The sequence below is a fragment of the Carassius auratus genome, chromosome 15, assembly GCF_003368295.1.
Source record: "Carassius auratus strain Wakin chromosome 15, ASM336829v1, whole genome shotgun sequence".
NCBI classification, from domain to species: Eukaryota; Metazoa; Chordata; class Actinopteri; order Cypriniformes; family Cyprinidae; genus Carassius; species Carassius auratus.
The window spans coordinates 11,939,249-11,960,555 of NC_039257.1; the positions used below are offsets into that span (position 1 = coordinate 11,939,249).

Sequence of the window (21,307 nt, forward strand, 5' to 3'; positions counted from 1 at the left end):
GCCCAAGAAAGTCACCTCTGACGTTGTCTGTGGTTCAGCAAATTTCTTGACACATTTGTGTGTGGTGTCTCTTGATGCCTTGACCCCATCTTCAGTCCATTCCTTGTGAAGTTCACTCAAATTCTTCAATCAATTTTGCTTGACAATCCTCAGGTTGCAGTTCTCTCGGTTGGTTGTGCATCTTTTTCTTCCACACCTTTTCCTTTCAAGCAACTTTCTGTTAACATGCTTGGATACAGTACTCTGTGAACAGCCAGCTTCTTTGGCAATTAATGTTTGTGGCTTATCCTCCTTGTGAAGGGTGTCAATGATTGTCTTCTGGACAACTTTCAGATCAGCAGTATTCAGTGGAGCACAAGATAGCAATGCGCTGAAACGTTTGCTGGTGTCCATTCTGTTTTTAACCCACATGCACTTTGCACCTTTTTGCATGATGCAATTTGAAAAATAAAATAATTTTTTGTAGACTTCCAGTCTGGAGTGGATCAGTGTGCGGCCAGCCAATCCTCTTGTTCAATCCAATGCCATTGGCTCTACGCACCTGTAGTACAAGGACCTGCAGTACTAGAACTTTTTTTCTGTTTGGAGCGCTACATATTTTCCTAGTTTCAGATCAGCAGTATTCCCCATGATTGTGTAGCCTAGTGAACCAAACTGAGAGACCGTTTTGAAGGCTCAGGAACGCTTTGCAGGTGATTTGAGTTGATTTGCTGATTTACATGTCACTATATTCTAATTTGTTGAGATAGTGAATTGGTGGGTTTTTGTTAAATGGGAGCCAAAATCATCACAATTAAAAGATTCAAAGACTTAAACTACTTCAGTCCGTTTGCACTGAATTTATTTAATACACAAGTTTCACAATTTGAGTTGAATTACTGAAATCAATGAACTTTTCCATGACATTCTAATTTATTGAGATGCACCAGTAGTGTCTCTTTACGTAGCGTTGTGTAAACGCTGCGTAAACAAAACCATATCTGCATTTGTGATTGAATTAACAATCGCATCAAATGACCCCTTTAATCTTTACAATAAGTGCTGCATTATGCCACTGTGCATTTTGACTTGTTAAAAGTGATAGCCAATGCCCTGAGAAAGCCTTTTAAAGGCTCAGTAAACATGATCACAAATGTTCATATTATTCAGTGTGGCCTCCTCTGTCCACCTGCAAACAAAAACTCTGCCACATCCCATATCGTATTTGCATAAATTAAACCTGGCTGTGACCGATTACATCTGTTTAAAAATATTCTCAGATGTGTGCTTCCAGTGCAGTTAACATTCCAGTCTCTGGTGGCCAGATCCTACAGATAGGCTCATTCTTGCTGTAAGGTCTCTCTCCAGCTGAAGCTGTGGTTGGGCCCATGAGTTAAAGGAAGAATGGGTGGGTCCACTAGCTGCCAGACCCCTGAGTCCCCCTGCTCCTCACAGGCACACAGACCCAGATATGGAATCTGGATGGAAAGATTGGCTCCCATTAAGCATCATGTTTAAAGTGTCAAGATCGAATGTTTAACGTAAAAAGGATGAAACTAACCTTTCGAACTACTTGCACAAAATCCTTAGGATTCTGGGGAGAAAGGCCCTGGATCTGGCGAGTGCAGGCCTCCAAAGAAGAAGCATGTCCCACAAATAGAATATTTTTTCCTGATGTAAAAAAGGAGGGTGTTGGTAAACATCTATGAGGATTGTGTACTAAAAGCAATATTTCTGATCACTTACCCTTATTTTTGCAGTATGCCAAAATGTCTTTGGTCACCTGGTGGCTGCGACTGATGTACGTATCATACGCCTCCGAGACGGTTAGATTGCTAATGGGGATGTGAGGTCTGCGGGAAGGCAACTGTCGATCAGGACTGAATTTGAAATGTAAACAGCTCCTACACTGTATATAATAATCACGTTATCTGTTACCTGTATGTTGTGTCTACATTAAGGTTGGCTGCAGCAAGATCTATGGGGGGTATCCAAGCAGGCAAAGACGTTCCTGACACCCATTTAGTCCACTCAAAAAGCCCAGGCTCCACTCGAATGCTTATTCTTCCATCTTGCTGCATTCCTAGAAAAGGTGCACATGACATTGGGGTCGGAGAGTTTAATGGATCATTGCTGTATAAAACTATTCTTTTTTTTCTTTCTGTCTGAACAATTGTGTATTTATAATATCTTTATATTTTCACAGTATAAAGTTGGTCTTCATACATGAAAAGATATAGCTGTCTTTTAGATTTTAATAATGAAGTCTATACGGCATCTAAAAGATTTAAAACCACTGGTCTAAAAGACATTTACATTCTCCTACTGGAATTTTCCTGTAGACATGTAGACCACTGCTGCCAACAGATTCCTGACTACAGTATGTACCTCTGAGGATTTCATGAGCTGTCTGGACACATCGGAGGCTGGGTGAGCAGTACACAAAATCAATAGTGGTATTACTTTCCAGCAAAGCTTCACCTGGAAATCAGATGGATAACATAAAAAGAGCATGATACACAATTCACTGGGAGAATTCATCTCAACATCATAGCACTGGGCAGACATACCCACTATCTTCGCCTGTGTAGCTCCAAACACTGTGATAGGAGAATCCATTCCATAGTCCCTGTGTGCTCCACCCCAGGCAGGTAGTTCAGCAGGCATATTCAGGTTACTCCTCACGTACCTGCCTGTAGGATGACAAACTGAGCTTGCAAACGAAGGGGTCATTTACACAACAGCATTTTCAGCCAAAAACGGGAAACTTTTTATCTGTTTTGCCTATTCTTTAACACAACAATTTTTTTTTTCAACTGAACATATATATTTTTGAAAAGGGTTTCAAAGTGCAAGTTTTTGAAAACGCCACCGTTATCGTTTCCAGGTAAAAATGTGAATCTTTGAAAAACAAGCGTGTGTAGTAAATGTTAGGCATGTAGACATGCGCAGTATGTGTCGATTTTAAAGGCTAGTGTGAACAAGTATACACAACAATTGCAGAGTACATGGTGTTGTTGCTGCTCAAAAGTTTGCTAACGCTTCTTCAGCAAATTGTGGTTTTACTTCAATATTACAACCAACAGCGGAGATGCATAATATACAACATATAATCGTCACTTCCCTACAGGTACTGTTTACTAACAAGGTGACAGCACCAACTACCGTATTTTTCGAACAATAAGTTGCACCTGAGTATAAGTCGCATCAGTCCAAAAATACGTCATGATGAGGAAAAAAACATATAAGTCGCATTTATTTAAAACCAAGAGAAAACATTACCATCTACAGCCGCCAGAGCGCCCTCTTGCGGCTGTAGACGGTAATGTTTTCTCTTGGTTCATGTCTCTTAGTTAATTTCTCTGGGTTCAAGTCAAATTAATTTTGATAAATAAGTCGCACCTGACTATAAGTCGCAGGACCAGCCAAACTATGAAAAAAAGTGCGACTTATAGTCTGTAAAATACGGTACTGGCCTGGCATACATAATACAGTACAGCTTTTTTGGCCGTTTTCGTTTCCGTTCCGTATCATTTCATTTCCGTTTTTGACTACATTGTTGTTGTGTAAATTTAGCCTAACTCTAATCTGTTCAAATTACCTTTAGAGTCAGAACACTGTGAGAGCCAGTGTTTCCCGAACACAACATCCATTCGTTCTCCATGCCGACACACAAACAAGGTCCTTTTAGGGGTCCGAGACTGGATGCTTGAGCGAAGCACCTATCATCAACAGCACAGAAATGCTCATGAATGATCAAATCATCTGTAACTGAACCAACCCAAAGTTTGTTTTGAACTCAGCAGTGAAAAATGTTGGAAAAGTCACTTTAATTGCTGTATCGTGTAGTAACAGGCACCTGCATAGGTTGGCAAATAACACTCAAGATGGCAGACTCTCCCAACTTTGAGTTTTCAAAGCATCGTATGTTGAGCAGCCCATCCAGTGATTTGCTCTCCTTGCAACCCTTTTCCGAAGGGGAAGTACAAAAGAAGGAGTGTGACCTGTTTAAGAAGCATAGAGAGAAGAGCATCCAATAGACACTTTACTATCCCATTAGGCCACAGGAGAGTATTTGTGAATGGAATTGAAGCGATGCAGCTGATGCTGATAGGAAAACATGCCAAATGTAGTTGATCCAGTTTAAATTATACTAGACACGTTTGTGAAGTAATAACTAATTCAAAAGAAGCACCTACTGAAAGCTGATGAGTACAATTTAGGTGAACCTTCCCTTGAACCCCAAGAACATTGCAAGTAATACTGATTAGTTGCACTGAGAACTATCAAACTTGCACCGCAAATCATTTGGAGAACTTACCCATGAAAGACCCAGGTGTCAGACTCATCAGCCGGGCTCACATAGTTCTCAGGCAGCAGGGCAGAGATGCCTGTACCCAGAGACGTGCCGAACACCCAGCCCTCACTAGTGCTCATTTGCTCCACTGTAGTCGTGAAGATAAAGTCTCCAGGCACCAGTTCCAGCTCATCGTCATTCTGAGGAGTGTAGGGGTACATCACTCGCAAAGTCTGACAACGAAACAGAGGTAAGTCTGCGTTAAAGTGCATTCCAGTGAACTAGCAAAACATTAAAACTGAAAAGAAGTTTTAAAAGGACATAAGGCTCAACTCACCTCGTGATTTGCAAACCGTATGTCTCGTGAGAAGAGGGTGGCGAGCCAGTCACAACCCAGCTTGACTTCAATCCCTCTTGCCAACTTTTCCAAGATAGTATAATGATTGGTTGGGAAGTGATAGGCTAGAGTCAAATGAAGCTGCTTTTTATGGGGTTCCACATGAACATCTATGAAATAAATAGGGTATAAATTCATAAAAATGCTCACGACACTATTCAAATACACAGTATTTTGATAGATGAATAAGTATCAGTTTATTTCATTAGAACACAATTTAAACAGGGAAAAAGGGGAAGAAAAAAAAACAACATCTAGAATGTTTGATTTACAGTTTATCTTTGATAAGTACAGATTTAAAGGGATAGTTCACTCAAAAATTTTAATTCTGTCACCATTTACCCTCATGTCTTTATTTTTTCAATTTAAATTCTGTCACCATTTACCCTTATGTCTTTCTTTTTTCAGTAAAACAAAAAAGGTGAATGTATCTGCTAACATTTGAATGTACTGAAAGCATGTAGTGTCGAGGGGATGTCAAGCTCCAAAAAGGACAAATAAGCACCACAAAATCATAAAAAAGTAGTCCATACAGTTGTTTGCTGTATTACGTGCACTATATATGTTTTCTGAAAATACATGATAGCTTTGTGTAAGGAACAGAACAATGTTATTTTAGTATTATATACTATTATAATTGTATATTTTCAGCTTAAATTTTTTTTTGTCATTAAAAAAATATTTCTATTTAGCTTTATTTTATTTCAGGTTTAGAATGAATAATTTTAGTACTTAAACTTAGTTACAAAGGCAATATATCCTTTTTATTATTATTTTTTTTATCATTTATTAAGTGAAAAGTATCTTTAATTATTTTAGTTAATAGTAACAACAGAACAGACTAAAATTCATGTGATTATTTGCTGATAATTTTAGTTTTGTAAATATCGTGTTTTCATTATACTGAATTTCATCTTTTGTGTTCCATCGAAGAAAGTCATATGGATAATGAACGCCATGAGGATGAGTAATGAGCTGATTAGAACAAAATTAAACGGGAGCACTATGAAGGCACCATCTGTGACAAATGCTCTGATCACGCCTCCCCACCAGCTTTAGCAGCAGCCTCCACCGCAAAGTCAGCCGCAAACTTCTTCAGCGTCTCAGCCACCTGCTCCTCCACGAAGAGGCCTATGAAGTTGGTGGAGGTGTAGAGCTCCAGGGGCAGGGGGCTGGGGAAACGTCCTCTCCATTGATTCACTGCAGACTGCAGAGCTTCACACAGAGCCACTAGTTTATTGTCTGGACACTACGAACACATAAAATGCAGAAATGTAAAATGACACAACTTAAGAATAATAAATCAAGATTAAAATAGAAACTGTGACTCACCATAAAGAACTGGCAGAGTGTGATGTGTGGGAATATGTTGTGAGCTTTGTTTTTTCCACAAGTTAAGCGAGACTGCTGCCAGAAATGAGAAAGCTGGTTTTGTAATGGCCCACTGGGGCGCAGATACAGCACATACTCTCTTGGTAAAGGGTCATCCAGAAAAGGGTCATCCAAATGAGAGAAAAGCCTATGAAGATAAATGCCCATGATCGTGAATGCTACAGCACAGCTAAACCAGCAAATAAAGCCTGTGTAATTGTTACCGTCAACAAGAATTGTTTTATGCGTAGAAAAACTGGAGTGACTCATATGAACCACTAGAGGGTGGTACTATTCCTCAAGAAAAGCCAGCTCGAGCAGGGTAAGTGTAGGAAAGCTCACCAGTCACATGCAAGCTGAACACTTCTGCCTCCAGTCGATGCCAGAGCTTTCAATCTGTAAAGAGAGCATATTTTTAGAGTTATCAGCATCCAAAATCAAAGAATATAGTTAGAACATTTGGAAGATCTGGACTTTACTTTGGTGCCTTGCGTTTATTAAAAAATAATAAGTTGATTAATTCTGACCATTCATGCCAGTGTGTTAAAGCCATGTTTTATTTATTTATTTAGGAAATTAAATCTTTTTGCCTTTCATTTAGATTTAGCAATAAAAAGAGAGAAACTTCTACATTCATAAAATATATTATACAGGGGGTAAAACAGGTATTGAACATTTTATCCCAATAAATAGATTTCTGAAGGTGCTGCGGATATGAAATTTACACCAGATGTCGGTAACCACCCAAGTAATCCATATATACAAACAAAACAAACAATTTTAGAAATTAAGTTACCTGTGATAAAATGGAATGGCACAGGGAAAAAAGTACTGAACTACTGAAATGTATTTAATAATTTGTAAAAAAGCCTTTGTTGGTAATGAAAACTTCAAGACGCCTCCTGTATGGAGAAACTAGTTGCATGCATTGCTCAGGTGTGATTTTGTGCCATTCTTCCACACAAACAGTTAGGTTCTGTGGGCCTCTTCTATTAACTCTGACCTTTAGTTCTTATTTTCTATTGGATTCAAGTCAGGTGCTTCGCTGGGCCATTCTAGCAGCTTCAGAGAGTTCTTGACTGTGTTTGGGATCATTTTCTTGCTGAAATGTCCACCCTGTTTCATCTTCATCATCCTGGTACTGTAGGTATTGGGACTGAACCAGCTTATATTATTTTCCACTGACAAGGGGCAGGGTTAATTTCTAATTACTGATAGATTTCAGCTGGTGTGTCGGCTTTTCATGCCTTTTTGAACCTCCCTTTGTTCATGTGTTCAATAATTTCCCCCTTCGTCATTCAAATTTATTACACATAACTTTATTTCTGAATATTATATATACATTTCCTATTTTTCTTTGTATGTGGATTACTTTGGTTATTACTGACACCTGGTGAAAATTTCAAGTCAACGGCACCTTTAGAAACATATTTAGTGAGAAAAGTGGTGAGGAGTTAAATTATTTTACTGTATATATTTAATCCATTCATTAAATGTATTATATTATATATTTGGTCTACATTAATACAATTATACCATTAATTATCTTTAGTTAACTAAAACGCTAACAGTTAAGTTTATTGTTAAATTTAATACTAAGAAAATGCTTTCCCACTGTGTGGAACCACTGCATGCAAGTTCATTAAGCATGTTGTACTGTGCAGGCCTGAGCGAGCATATGATGGCAACATGTCTGAATTCTAGGATTGGTTGCATAAGACCCAAGGTCTGCTAATATTTCCTGTGGACAGTGTCATTTCTTTTAATCTAATACAGTATGCTATGCACTCATACTATGACTCCATGAGGTCTGTGACAGTGGAAAGCATGTGTAAAATGAGATGAGATTATATTTTTATGATTTCTAACACGAGCCAGAGAAGAAGCTGTGTGAGAGAGGTGATCTTTCACACTTCTCTCACACATCAGTGTCTCATACACACTTTGGTTGCTTCTTGAGGTGAGAATACTGCTTTAAAAAGCATTTAAAAAAAATAGGATTAACTTTAAATAGAAAGTGCCTCAGTATAACACAGCCTGGGTCATATTTTCCTTGATCTTGCATAGTTCTGTTAATGGTTTTTAAAGATAAACACACTTTCTTCATTTGACTGGCTTCTATCAGGTGGCAGATGAATTTATGCCAATTTATGGACACACAACCTTTGATATAAACAACAAAAGGTATGGGACGCATTTCTGCCTTCATTTAAAAAAAATAACTATGCACTATAATATAGTTAATTGGACTTTTGAAAAAAAAATTGGAATACGTTTTATGGGAAAATGCTATTTCAGGCTTACTACTTATTGTATCTGTACTTGATATTTTAATTATGTGTGAAATTTACAAGCTTTTTTTTAGTAAAAAAAATTTCTACACCAGAGTTTATTTAAATTATTTTGGCAATATTACAGTAACAGACTTGTCACCCATTTCTGGGTCATGACCTTTATTTTCTCCGTTTAAATAAGGCTATGGACTTAAACCAGGATGGTTAATCTGGCAGACATTTAAATATACATTTCTACTTTTAAACAATATTGCAATGTGCATACGTTAATTGCATTGTTTTCCTTTAAAAAAGAAAAAAAGAAGAAAAAAAACATGCATTAAAAAAAAAGAATAACCGCCCACACACTCACAATCTGTTTATAGGTGCCTTTTTGTGTCAAAGTACTTAATAAACCAGTTAATTTCATGTGGCAGACATTTAAATTGACATTTTTACTTTTAAACAATATTGCAATATGCACAAAAAAAGGATGCTATAGTAAATATTTTGTTCTCGCCTACATGTTCCTCATTTAACTGCCTCATGAATAATATGTGTAACCTGTAAGACGTTAAGTCGTGAACATATTGCAAGTATTATAAAGAACACCCTAATTTGCCATTTTCAGAAAACCTGAAACTTGATATAATAAGAAGAAGAGGTAAAAAAAATTGAACAGCATGCGTGTGAACAAATAACCGTCCCATTGAACAAAACTACACTGTGAAATGTTTTCTGTTCTCAAAGCTCAACTAAACGAGACAATGACTGTGGTTACATGCAATTTTGAACATTTCAGTCTGTGAACAGGTCATTATAAGCATCACATATAGCCTCTTTTCAACTATTACCACTGAAGCGAAACCCCAGGGTATACCAGGACTTCCCCTGAGCTCTGCTCTGCAGCTACCTCAAACAGGAAATAGTTCACCAAAGGCCACGGCCAGTCTGTATGTTTGCTTGCTGTAAACCTGATCTCTTAAAATAAAGAAGTGGGTTAACAACACAGTAGAAAACAGAAGGAAGGACAGGGTTAACAAGATATTACAGACATAGCCAGAAAGCCAAATGGGAGGGGAAAACAGACTTCTCTGTGGCAGCTTAAACAATTCTTTTTCGAAGACAAAGCACAGACCAGCAAAAACATTTTGTTTAAAACTACAGTAGGTCTCTCACGATTCTAATGAAATTTGATTAGTGATGGGTTTTTGCAACATTATTTATCTGTTGAAAAATTGATTACATGTATTATTTATTACAACTTTAAGTACGAGAAAGGTGCACTGCAAATAAAATGCATTACTACTGCTATTTTTATTATTATTATTATTATTATTATTATTATTATTATTATTAATTACTGTGGATTTATTAACGGCAGTCAACATGTGGCATATCTGAACATAATTAAATGACCAGATATATTAAATAAACTTATTATGAAAATACAATCAAACACTGACATTTAGAATATCTCAATGATCTCTCAACAACATGCAAATTATTAACATGACATAAAATTAAATGTTTTTTTTTTTTTTTAAACAAAACATAAAAGTGTGCTTTACCATGAACCAAGAAAGAGTACTGGCCTAAATACTGTATTTGTATTAGCCAGATTTTCAGGTGAATATGTGCCAAAATAACAGTTGGCTCATGGTCTTTCACAACAACAAGGCAAACACAAAGGTATTCTGTCCTCTTTAATTTTTGATAAGTTTATTCTGCTATTTTAAATGTATAATATATGACTGATATGCTATGGTTAGATGAATGTTATTTTTGCATTTAACATGCTTTTTTCCCCCGTTTTATCAAAACAGCCCTGCACTTTTTCATAGTAAAAGCTGCACAGATCAAGTCTTCTGTTACTACTGTTTCTTACAGTAAAATGACTAGCATACTTACTGGATCAGAAAATAGACTTTATTTAACTAGTTAACAAGAAGATAACAGAACAAATAAATTCTTATTTATTAAAAAAAATTACAAATAAATTCTTATAAAATCTTATTTCATTTAAAAAGCTCTTGACAACATGAATAATTAGCATGCATACCAAGCGTGATAGTGAAAACATCCACCCATTAAAGTTTAAAGTAGGTCATAATGCTTGAAGTAATATTTTCCTTTCAAAAAAACCAAATGTGCATTTTAAAATCAAGATTGATAAAGAAGAAGAAGAAGAAGAAAAAAAAAAAAAAAAAAAACGCCCACACACACCACACACACAACCTGTCATGTCTTCAGATGCCTTTTTAGGTCTTACAAGCTATTTCCAATTTACCCTGAATTACTCATATACAGTTTGATGAAGGTGCAGTGGGGTGATTCTTTACAGATTCCGGTGACACATAGATATTAAAATAAATATGAATGGAAATGTGGAAATGTTTGATCAGCAAACTTTCTGCCTATGGCTCAATAAATGTACATTTAGTCATTTTGCAGACGTTTTTATCCAAAGCGACTTACGATTGGGGAATACATAAAGTGATTCTTCTAAAAGGAGGCAAACAGACACAGGAAGTGCATGTAAATCCAAGTTTTAGGCATTGTTCAAATAAGTACAAGCTAGAAAGGGAAGGAATATTTTAGGATGAAGTCAAGTAGCATCGAAAGAGATGAGTTTTCGGCGGTCGCTTAAAAATTTTCAGGGAATTTGCACATATATGTCCCCATGTGCTTTGAGAAAAAAATGGAGACGTATAAAAGCATTTCATAATAATTATCAATAATTCGACAATTTAGTACAACTGCTTTTCTGCCACAACTCACTAACAAGAGTAACATCTTTGTGGTGCATTTGTGATATACAAGCATGCTAAATACACGTAGAAACAGCGCATCCTTGTGGCGCGGAGGACACAGAAGAGCATACGCAGCACGGTGATATGGAGTGACACAGAGGAAACCGTTGACAAAAGGAATTATTGAATAAAGTCATTATTTTAGTTTTCTTTGCTTACAAAAAGTGTTCCTGTCGCTTCATATAACCCAGATTGCACATCTGATGGCAGATGGAGTATTCTGACGACAATTATCATTCCTTCTATGGACCTTGACACTGTTATTTACTTGGCAGTCAATGGGACAGGCTCAAGCATCCAGGTTTTCATCTCAAATATCTTAAATTGTGTTCTGAAGACGAACAGAGCTTTTACGGTTTTGGAACAACATGGGGGTAAGTGTTTAATGACAAAATTTTCATTTTGGGGTGGAGTGACCCTTTGACACAATTAAGATTAGTCAATTTTATTATTCTGTTTTATTCTGTTCCATTTTTGTCATTACTGACTGTTTATTTTTATAAATCACTCAGATAATCTCATCAATGTGACTTTCATTATAAACCAGCTGACCAAACAGGCAAGAACACATCTTCCACTCGGCTCTTTGGGGAAATCCCACAGCTCAGACCTCTGCATCCTTAAGTTTCCTGTTTACAGACCTTCCTTTAGCCTGATTCCGTTGCCAAGACACTCAAGAGAGTCACTGCAATCCAAAACAACAATTCAAACAACTAGTTTTACAGACAGATGCTCCAGTGTGTACAGTGAATTTAAAAGATTTACTACTGCAGTATTGCAGTTAATTTATTAAAATTGTTAAAGTTATCAATGCACCTAAACAGTAATATATTTAAAAAGTAAGGGATCAGTAAGAATTTATTTTTTAAGAAATTAGTAATTTTATTCGGCAAAGGATGCATTAAATTAATCATGAGTGGGAGTGAAGACATTTATAATGCTACAAAAGATTTATATTCCAAATAAATGCTGCTATTTTGGAGCTTTTTATGCAAAACATGACAGTTATCACAAAAAAGAAAAAAAAAGAAAAAAAAAATTCTTTCCTGAGAAGGAAATCTGTATATTAGAATTATTTCTGAAGGATCATGTAGACGACAGAAATAAATTACATTTAAAGGGGTCATGAACTGAGGAACCAAAATTACCTTGATCTTTTGATATATAAGAGGTCATTGTGTAATAATATTTCACAACATTCCTGTTTTATTTTGATAAAAAATGTAGCCATAAAAGACTTCTAATATGTAAAATTTTTACCAATCACAATAGAGATGAAACGGTACACGTATTTGTACCGAACAATTTTCGTACAGATCTTTCGGTTCGGTACGCATGTACACCATATTACACAAACTCATTATATTTTACTAATCCTATTAGTCTTAAATATTTAAATGTACAGTATGTTTAAATTAATCTGTTATGAAATGCTATGAAAGCCAATTTAATATATTTTAACAAATAATCAAATTATTTCGATTTTAATTTAAAAACTGTGTTATGTGCAAAATTTACATGTTTGCATAAAATTATTTATTAAGTTGATTGTAGATAATTTATTTAAAAATAAATATACATTTTAAGTTTGTTTTAGCTGAGGTAGATTTTTATTATTAAGAAAATTTTAACTATAATTGAATGTATTTAAAGAAAGAGCAACTTGTTCAGTAAACCATAAAAAAAAATTCAGTTTAAAATTTAGTTTCCCCCCTACTGTACCGAATCATACCGAGCCGTGACGTTAAAACCGAGGTAAGTACCGAACCGTCATATTTGTGTACCGTTAGTTGTGTCTGGTAAATATCTACAATTAATAATCCTGTCCCTTTTCCAAAACAATAACCAACACAGCAAAGGGTGGAGCTGTATCCTTGTGTGCCGTCCAGAGCTTGAGTGTGAGCAGGAGGGTTGAAGGACACCCGCATTTGGACACACGGCTCTCATTCTGGCAATCGCACAACCGCCACAGATGGTGGACTCACAAATGAGAGAACACACACTGATACAGGCCCTTTATAAACAGTGGAGGAGTGGAAGAGTAGGCTGACTTTGTAACAACTGCCTTTGTGGATCCCACTCTTGTGCCTGCGTCTGTTTTTCAGCAGTGAAGGAGAGATTTGCTCTCTACTGATGCTTGCGTACTGGCCTACATCTGTTTCCTTTATCCCAGCAGCCACAGAGGGAGCTGAGCCAAAGAGGAAGAAGAAAAAGATACGATTGATCTCACTGACGCCCAGCAAGAGCAACAAACAGACGCTATCCCATAAACCCCAAGGCCCACAAGTACCAGCTGCCATCCCTGCCACACGGGGGACTGAACGAAGAGAAGTGCGCACAGCTGTCCATCCCAAAATATGGCCAGCCAACACCTGCAGGCCTGTCGGCAAATGTGGCCAACTGTGTGGGCAAACTGATGGCCCACTTGTTTCCACAGAACATGAAATGCATCCTCACAGGCTGCGAGGGATATAATGTGGCCTTTTAACAGGGAAGACGATCAGGATCTGTGTATTTATGCACCAGGAGGTCATGGTCGCTATCTCATCGCCTGTGTTGCGTGCCATTTTTCAGGAAGGAAGCTGATGACATTTACACAGCATGACCGACCCTGAGACAAAACCACAGTGAGGCAGCATTATTATATGCACAGACTGACTACTGGTAAATGATACCTTATGACAAGACAGTAACGGTGATATTTGGATGAGCAACACAATAACGAGAAAGACTGGTTAGTGAAAAACAAAGAAGAAATTTTAAAGAATACTATCTTATCGATTTTTAATGTTATGAAATAAGAGAGGACTAGAGCTGTCAAGCTCCAAAATGACAAATTCACCATAAAATGTATTTTTTTTATTTACTCCGTTATTCACTGACAATCTTGACATCCACTTTAACTTAAACCACCATGAGCTTGTTGAGCTCATGAGAGAAAGAATGATACTTGTGTAAATAATCCGTTTAAGCAGTTCTAACAAGTCTGAATGACTCTAATGATTAATATGATTCTGTGCACTGGATTGATTCTGTTGAAATTAATCTGCTGATAGGTATGATTTTACTGAACAGAATGATACTGACCAGAATGTTTCTTTTTACAGGAATGATTTGGACTGGAACAATTCTACTGATCGAAATTATTGTACAGATTTGAATGATTCCCCTGATTGGAATCATTTACATTTATGCATTTTGCAGACGCTTTAACCCAAAGCGAGTTACAATGCATTCATGCTATACAATTTTTTTTTTTTTTTACCAGTATGTGTGTTCCCTGGGAATTGAACCTATACTGATGCACAAAGTGATACTGAATGGAATAATTCTACTGATCAGAACGAATCTAATTAACAGAATGATGTTCATCACAATGACTCAGTTAATGATTCACATTTGAATATATCAAGCCCTCATTAAGTTATGTCTTTTATTTTTTTTATTTATTTATTTATTTTTTTGTCATTTTGGAGCTTGACATTTCCAGTCCTTATTCAGCTGCATTATATCGACAAGAGTGATTTTATAAAAAAAAAAAAAAAAAAAAAAAAAAAAATTCCAAATGCAACAGGACCATATTGGTAAACATCAGGGCACAGACAAATAATAATCTTCCCACACAAGACAAGACATTGACTACATGTGCTTTAATTCTGAACAGCTGCATGGTCTTGGGTTTTCTCATTTACTTGCCAAAATAAGAATGAAAAAAAAAAAAACACCTTGTGACTTACAAATCATTCATGCTGTAATGAGCGCAGATGTTCCTCCTCACATGTTACAGGACACATTTACCCTCATTACACTGAATGGTTCGGTATGATGGTGGTCGTAACTCAGGTAGGGGTGTTGATGTGGAGGGGGGTTGAAGAGTTTGCCAGGCATATGGGCCCATCTGCATGCTAAGAGGGCCCCCAAACTGTTGAATTATTATTACTATTAACATTTTAACTAATTGTTATCTTCTATACACAAACATGTTTTAACCATAATTAGTGTAGTCAAATAAAATTACAATCTGTAAATTATAGAAATGATTAGTGAAAGTGAACTTCTGTAATGTAACTTAAACTTTGTGCATTAATAGCACAAAGAACATGATGTATAGAAAGAAGAACTTGTTCGGTGGCCTTCAGTGGATCTTACAAATTAGGTATAATATTAAAACAGGAAATCAGGGCAGTTCACTGTTGTTATGTGGGTCAATTATAGTGGCATATTAATAACTCCTATGACTACACTCCATACATGCTAGTTCATACAAAAGCATAGGTGCCTTTACATACAATATTTATCTTTATTTTTATTTAAACTGCCCGAGCGCATACTGAAGACAGACAGATTACACTGTCTGATAGGCTAAATAGATGTACGTTTTATAAAACATCTGACAAATACAATAAAATATGGAGAAATATATATATATATATATTGTTACTCTTATTTTACACAAATATTATTTAATTGTTTAATTATTTCTCTATTTTATATATGTAATTATAATTTTAGATTATATATATATATATATATATATATGTATATATATATATATATATATATATATATATATATATATATATATATATAATTCAGATATGCTAAGTGAATGGCAAATGACATATAGACATCTATAGCCTACACTGATTTAGACATAATCCTCTAGTTTACATCTCTCCGTGGGTTTTTTGACACAATTACCAAAAATAGCTTGCAGACAATATTATGTGATATCAGTGTGATATCAGTGATCCGAAGGACAAACAAAAGTATTTTTTAAGCTAACCATACAGGTTATTAGAAACAGTTTGCAGTGTAGGTTAACCGCTGTTTTCAGATTCGTGACTTTATTACGACTTAAAATCAAAGTAGTTCACGCCAATGACAGTTTAAAACGTCCTGAGGCACCCTATATATGATTAACCCCGAGAAACGAAACATTATCTTTATTCATACAATTAATATTTTAAGAAGAACGTCGTCATGTAGCCTATGATAAATATGGCACTTACGCTCTCTGCTGAGGAAATCCCATCGAAAGCAGCACGTCCAGATTGGATCCATGTTTGACAGAAACGCAACTGTTCTGTCTCAATCTGCGAGGAATTATCTTTGAGTAAAGATCCTCCTTTGCTGCCATCCTTCAGTCCCATCAAATGATACTAACGACAGTCGAATACGACACATCCACATGTGCTTATTTCGCGATTTACGCTATGAGTACAAGCATAATCGTCCCTCCTCCTGACAGCGGCAGTGTATGTTTGTATACAGTTAGTTATACAGTAGATTAACGAGCTAGTAATGGCTGTGTTTTAAAAACCTATGGAGCTGTCAAGTCAGGACACGACACCACATTTGAGCAACGCGCCTCTATGCCCTAAAATGCTGTCTAAGTAGGCAGGTCACGAGGTTTTGAGACACAACCCAAGTATTATGCGCGTCAAACATTTATAACTACCAAACACGTTTACTCGTCACGCTTGACACCAACCCGATTTTATTATCTTAATTTACCTACAAGTCTAAAGCTGAACACAATTTACCGTTTACTGTGTCACATGACCCGCAATATCAAATAAATGAACAAAATAACTGCCACTGCTTAATTAAGTAGCCTATGTTATTTCACTACTAATGTAAAGTGTTTTGACAGAGGATAAAATTGGATAAATTTCCTGGTAGTGCTGACTATATAGGTTAGAATTAATTAAAATAACTCTACTAAATCACGTGTACTGGAGTAAACACTCTCGGCTCTGCTCAAAAATGTCTTTACAACACAAGCACAGGATGGGTGTGAAAGGCTACCAATGCAAAGTCAATTGTTTCTCATTTCTATTCGAAGCGTACAACAATTGAAGCCCCACCTTCTGCTAAACAATGATCTGCGATAAATGAGTCTGAAATAGGAAAACAGTGGCAAGCTCATTTAAACTCAAGTTAAAAACTGAAATACAAACTTAAAAGGAATAGTTCTCCCCAAAAAATGAAAAGTATGTCATCATTTACTTACCCCCACTTACCCCTTCATTGAATGGACGAAAAATAGTTAAAGATTTTTTTTTTTTTTTTTTTTTTTTACAAAATGTAATGTTCCACAGAAGAAACTACATACATGTTTGAAATGACATAAGAGTAAATTATTACAGATTAATAATTTTTTTGAGGGGGGGGGGGGTGGGGTATGTGAACTAGGGATGTTCCTCTAGCGGAGTCACAACAGCTTTTTGGCAAACAAGAAATTAAACCTTTTCACTGAGTGATCAGCTTTGACTCGGCACTGATAGACTTTATGACTCATAAGGCACAATAAATAAGACAAAACACACATCCTGCCTTTTGGAAAGCCCTCTTCATCTCCACCTAGTGGTAAAACATAATAAAAATGTATACACTATGACAAAAATGTGTATCATGTGCAACATTGACAATAGTAAGAAATGTTCCTCGGGCACCAGATCGTGTGACATTACATTTTAAAATAAATTAAACTAGTAAACAGTTTATAGTATTACTGTTTCTGTATCTTTACCCCCCCAAAAGTATCCTTGGTGAGCAAGATAAATTTCTTTTAAAACCAATTAAAAAAATCCCACCAAACTCAGACATGTATATTCAAGTGTATATTTATGTTTGATATAATTTTGCATTCATAATGTCTAAACCACAGCACCACTGCCAGGCAAATTGCAGATCCAAACTACAAATACAACAAATGATCATTCAGATGTGCCTGTTTTCTGTAAGTCATATTACCTTTAATGCCATTTGTAAAAAAAAAAAAAAAAAAAGTCATGGAACAACTCAAGGTATCATTTACGAGAACTTTAGGAAATGATGGATGCCTTGACGCATTTATGTATACACCGACCTGATAGACATATTGCAACCTCAACAGCGGATTTTTTGGTGATATATAAATTAAGCTGTATTTAAAAAATGCAGTCAAACTGCTTTTCAGCTATGTATGAGAGTTTGATGGATGGACTATAGCATCATACCACTGTAGCTCAAAGTTTTTATCCATGAGCTATGCAAGTCTGGGCAGGTCTTTACACTGAAAAGCATTGTTTTCATCGACCACTTGTTATCCTGAATGGTAAGGCTGATGATACATGGGGAAACAGTTTGAGCAATGTTGCCGTTAAAGAGTAACCAGGTGAGACACAGGGCCCAAGACCAATATAAAGTATCCAGGTAGAAATTTGTCACCCAATTTCAATGGTAGAGTGCCCAAACAACATTGCTCAATAAAAAAGTTGCCCCATGTATCATCGGCATAAAGCTACAAGATCTATTACAGCATCTATTACAGCATGGAAAGTACACAACAACTGCTGAAGAGCAAATGCTCAAAGATATAAACCTAACTGGCTTGATCAGTGAGTTCAGGAAATGATTCATCAACAGCGGAATCACCTGTTGAGAAAGGAGACGACTTATGAAAGGCTTCATTTTTTTACAGTTAGCACATAAACCAGGACATGAAGCAGGATTTACTGTTCAATCAACACTGTGTAACATTACTGTGAATCCTTCCAGAATCAAGCCGGAACAAGTGAAGATCGCTCATGTCCAAGGGAATGTACTCTCCTATAGAAATTAATATTTTGATACAAAGTATAGCCTCCTGAAATCCAAGTTTCTATTGCTGTATAAATACAGTACCATTTTCAACACTGAAATTTTTTATTTATTTATTATTATTTTTTTTGCAGTAGATCGGCATATTAGAATGATTTCTGAAAGGATCGCATGACACTGAAGACTGTAGTAATGGCATTACATCTTCAAATATTTTGAAATAGAAGACTTTCTTTCTTTTTTTTGCAATACATAGAAAAGTCTACCAACTAGAAAAGATAAACATCCCAGGTTCATACTCAGTAATGAAAGTTATTTATATTAACCAGAATAATATTTAGGTTCAAAAACAGAACCACTCTCATCCCTCAGCTGTTTGTTGAAGTCCATGTAAACCAAGCCTTCATAGACCTATAAGAAGGTTAATAGAGACGATCATGTTCCACACAGTGCATATCAAATTAATATGAATGTACAAACCCGCACAACTTTATCCTGTAGACCAGCTGTGATTAACAGCTCATCTATCTCTACATTGAAAATGAAGTTGGCTCTGATTGGTTTAGGAAGATCCTGTCCCAGGATAAAACTTAGCTAATAGTTTATTTCTACATAAAAAAGTTCTAAATAAAACCACTGATTGGCAAATGCTACACATTGGACTCTTTTCGAAGGAAGTAGAAAACCACACTGACTAAAAGCAAGATGAGATACGCTCCTGAAGCTTATCAAGGAATCACATGACCGATAGCTTAAACCAGGGTGTCCAATCCTACTTCTGAAGGGCTACTGTCCTGCACAGTTTAGCTCCAAAACCAATTAAACACACCTCAACCAAAAGTAACCAAGGTCTTTAGAATTAATAGATTCATCCAATTAGGTAAGCTGGAGCTAAACTCTGCAGGATCTTGGCCCTCTAGGACCAGGATAAGACACACCGTCTATGTGCATGCTTATGCTTACTTGTATACAGTACAAAACATAAATAGATTTTGTTTGAATTTCTCTGTCACTATTTTAAGTACGTTTATATTCTATGATTATGTCTTCTGTCTATTTTCTTTATCCAATTCTACAATTTATATGCCAAAAATAAATTTCCATTCCATGACAAACTGAATAGACTAAACTTGCCATGGGACCCTTATTAATTAAATAAAAATACAAAAAAATAAAAAGAAAGGAAGAATCTAATGAGCTTGGTTAATTTTATAATATCAGAAATTTCTAATGTCTATTTGATCTAATGTCTAAATTCTTTGTATTTTGATGATGTCCTATCTATATATCTGTAATATCTGCCTATGTGAGATTTATGATAATGCCAAAACAAAATTACATTTTATGATAAAATTAATGAACAATAAATGTTAATCAGAGCTTGTGAAAATGGCAAAATGAAAAACGATAAATAATCTGCAAATTTTGGAAAATGTTATAATATATCAGAGGGTATTTCTTCCATTAAAATTACAACAATGGCTCATATCTCACCGATGGGTGTTTGGACACACTTCGACAATTCCTCTGGTGTAGCTCTTCTCTCCTGACTCATAATAGTTCATAATGTATAACAAGTTCTCCAGGCTCAAGCATCAAATACAGGTAATGAGAATTACAACTGAGTAGGAATTAGACCAGTTATTTTAACAAAGTAAATGAGTGTAAGGAATAGTGATGAGTGAGAGTAAATACAGATGTGTGTGTGACGTACAGTAAATGCAGTAATTACTGGGTATGGGGCAAGTGGGAAAGTACAAATCAATATGGACCTGGATGGGTCACTGTGTATGATATCTCACCCACTAGAATAAACTTGTAACAACAGAATCAAGCCTTAGATCTAAATCTACCTTAGATCTGAAAAAGCAAATTACTTGTGCAATCTTAAAGTTCTGATCAGCACAAAGCATGTCTCCTGCAATCTGCAAAATTTGATTTTCACAGCCTAAAAATTTTTAGATTTAAAAGAATAATAACCAAAAAAAATAAAAACTTGCTGAAAATGTACTCACATTCAGGCCAAGATAAGTTTGTTACTGAATGAAATTTAGCTTAATTAAATTTAGCATTACATGACTTGCCACGCCCTTTTATTTTGGCCAGAAGTAACTGAAACACAATCATGATGCATTTGTATTATGTTTTCACTTTATAACCCATTAATTGATAGACTAGAGTGGTGTGGATTACTTGTAACCACATAGACTTCACTGAAGATCTGGTGGGAGGGTAAATCCTGTGTTGCATTAGTGTTCATGGAAAACATTTACAATTATGCTAAAAGTACAGAACAACAAATATTATGACTCACGTTTTGACAGTTTCCCACCAGAAATCCAATATTCCCCCCGACTCCAGGTAAAAGGGCTTTGGGCACACTGGTCAGATGAGCAAACAGACCTGTAACATCACTCTTGCGATACAAGTTTAGTGAAGCTCAGCATTTCATAACATATTCTTATCCATAGCACACTTTCTCATTCTCTTTTTTTTCGTTTTAAATATAAATTTATAATGTATAACTGAATCGCGTCACTGGAAACCCTGCAAATCCTTAAGACCGCAGTTTGAGCCAGCGGCTCAAATT

At 35.9% G+C, this 21,307-nt stretch overlaps 1 protein-coding gene across 1 annotated transcript; it reads right to left on the bottom strand.

Moving 5' to 3' along the window:
- Positions 1-229: 229 nt before the first annotated feature.
- Positions 230-16,641, bottom strand: LOC113115106 (ubiquitin-associated and SH3 domain-containing protein B). The gene is made up of 14 exons (XM_026282392.1): positions 16,143-16,641; positions 6,387-6,440; positions 6,006-6,192; positions 5,724-5,922; positions 4,614-4,783; positions 4,301-4,509; positions 3,839-3,983; positions 3,581-3,701; positions 2,550-2,672; positions 2,368-2,460; positions 1,918-2,062; positions 1,726-1,832; positions 1,541-1,650; positions 230-1,457 (listed from the first exon to the last, which is right to left on the bottom strand). The coding sequence occupies exons 1-14, from the start codon at positions 16,268-16,270 to the stop codon at positions 1,320-1,322; spliced, it is 1,929 nt and encodes a 642-aa protein (XP_026138177.1). The 5' UTR covers positions 16,271-16,641; the 3' UTR covers positions 230-1,319.
- Between the last annotated feature and the right edge of the window lie 4,666 nt (positions 16,642-21,307).

Coding starts and splice junctions, on each gene's coding strand:
- LOC113115106 (XM_026282392.1), bottom strand. CDS start 16,270: ATGGCAGCAAAGGAGGATCTTTACTCAAAGATAATTCCTCGCAGATTG. Junction 1,651..1,725: donor GGCATACTGCAAAAATAAGG/GTAAGTGATCAG, acceptor TTTTTACATCAG/GAAAAAATATTCTATTTGTG. Junction 1,458..1,540: donor TTGTGCAAGTAGTTCGAAAG/GTTAGTTTCATC, acceptor CTTTCCATCCAG/ATTCCATATCTGGGTCTGTG.